At 44.2% G+C, this 1,371-nt stretch overlaps 1 protein-coding gene across 1 annotated transcript; it reads right to left on the bottom strand.

Annotated features, from left to right (window-relative positions):
• Window positions 1–506: 506 nt before the first annotated feature.
• On the bottom strand, window positions 507–1,148 carry LOC147991897 (uncharacterized). The gene has a single exon (XM_087538858.1). The coding sequence runs from the start codon at window positions 1,146–1,148 to the stop codon at window positions 507–509; it is 642 nt and encodes a 213-aa protein (XP_087394984.1).
• Between the last annotated feature and the right edge of the window lie 223 nt (window positions 1,149–1,371).

The raw sequence follows: 1,371 nt of genomic DNA, 5'->3' as shown, positions 1-1,371 counted from the left end.
TAGAGCGCGCTACTGCTATATAGCAGCAGCGCCTTATTTTAAAACGCGTTGCTGGTAAGATTCTGTGTATAGGCTTTTCCCTAGTAGTGTGATGTTAATATTTGAGATTGTGCAATATTATTTTGGATTTTTACAAGATTACAAGATTGAATGTTTTTGTATTTAAATTGGTGAGAAAGGGGAAGTATATAGACATCCAGGTGATCGGTAGCTAACTACAAATAAGCAAAAGACTTTAAAGTGAATTACAAGGCAACCATAAAACAAGTGGTGTAGCGAGGCATGCTTATACCTCTAGTCATGTGATTATATCCCCAACCATGTTTTGTAAATTTGAGGCAATATTGAATAAGAACACAAGAAAAGTTATAATTGAAATCATAAACATAAAAGTAGGATGTCAATTCCCTCAGTGCGCACATTGAGCACAATCCCCCCCCTCTCTCTCCTCCCTAGAAATGCCATGCATGGGAACTAGCTGCTAGTTTCTTAGTTTCACCATGTGCTTAGTTTCCTGAAAATTTAAATGATAGCACTTTCCATGGTTGAACTGCTGACCTAGGCATAGCCCATATGAGCACTTGATACTTGTCGACCTTCTTATATTCATCCGCGGCTTTTATCTCAAGGAAGTAGTTGTTGCCAATTCCAGCAGGTTGCATGATCACATAGGGCACATCGACAAGGGAAATATCCTTCTTTTTTACCAACTTCAGTCTTAAAACCGCAAATTGCCCGATTTTCCAATACAGGGCATCATGAAAATTATGAACTTTCACCCACCCTTCAGTACCAATAGGGGGGGCATATGGTGATGGTGTTACTGACGGACTAGGTGGCAGCGGTGCCGAAGTTGGTGGTTGCCCATTACCTTGATAAGTCGGAGGTGTGGCAGGGGCACTAGTTTGTGGTGGCGGTGTCAATTGGTTGTTATCTTGAGAACTTGGAGGTGTTGTTGGTGGACTAGACATGGACGATGGTGGAGGTGCGGCATGTAGGCTAGATGGAGGTGATGAGGGAATGGATGGAGGATTCAATGGAGGTTGACCACTAGGGTCATAGGTTGGAGGTGTAATAGAGGAACTAGATGAAGGGGGGCTATATGACGGCGACAATCCTGGAGGAGGTTGCTCATTAGATGAGTCCATCGGAGGTGATGGAGGTAGGCTAGATGGAGGTGACACGGGAATGGATGGAGGATTCAATGTTGGTGGTGGCAGTTGTTTGTTTGGTTCATAGGTTGGAGGTGTAACAGGGGGACTAGATGAAGGTGTTGGTGGGGGGCTAGATGATGATGGTGATGGTGGAGAAGGTTGGTCATTAGTCGGGTCCACTGAAGGTGCGGTTTGGGGGATGGATGGAGTATTCAAT

The sequence above is a fragment of the Triticum urartu genome, chromosome 1A (assembly GCF_056163025.1).
Source record: "Triticum urartu cultivar PI428250 chromosome 1A, HENAU_Tu73, whole genome shotgun sequence".
Taxonomy (NCBI): domain Eukaryota; kingdom Viridiplantae; phylum Streptophyta; class Magnoliopsida; order Poales; family Poaceae; genus Triticum; species Triticum urartu.
The sequence above is the reverse complement of the archived record's forward strand: the minus strand, read 5'-3'. Positions and strand labels throughout refer to the sequence as shown.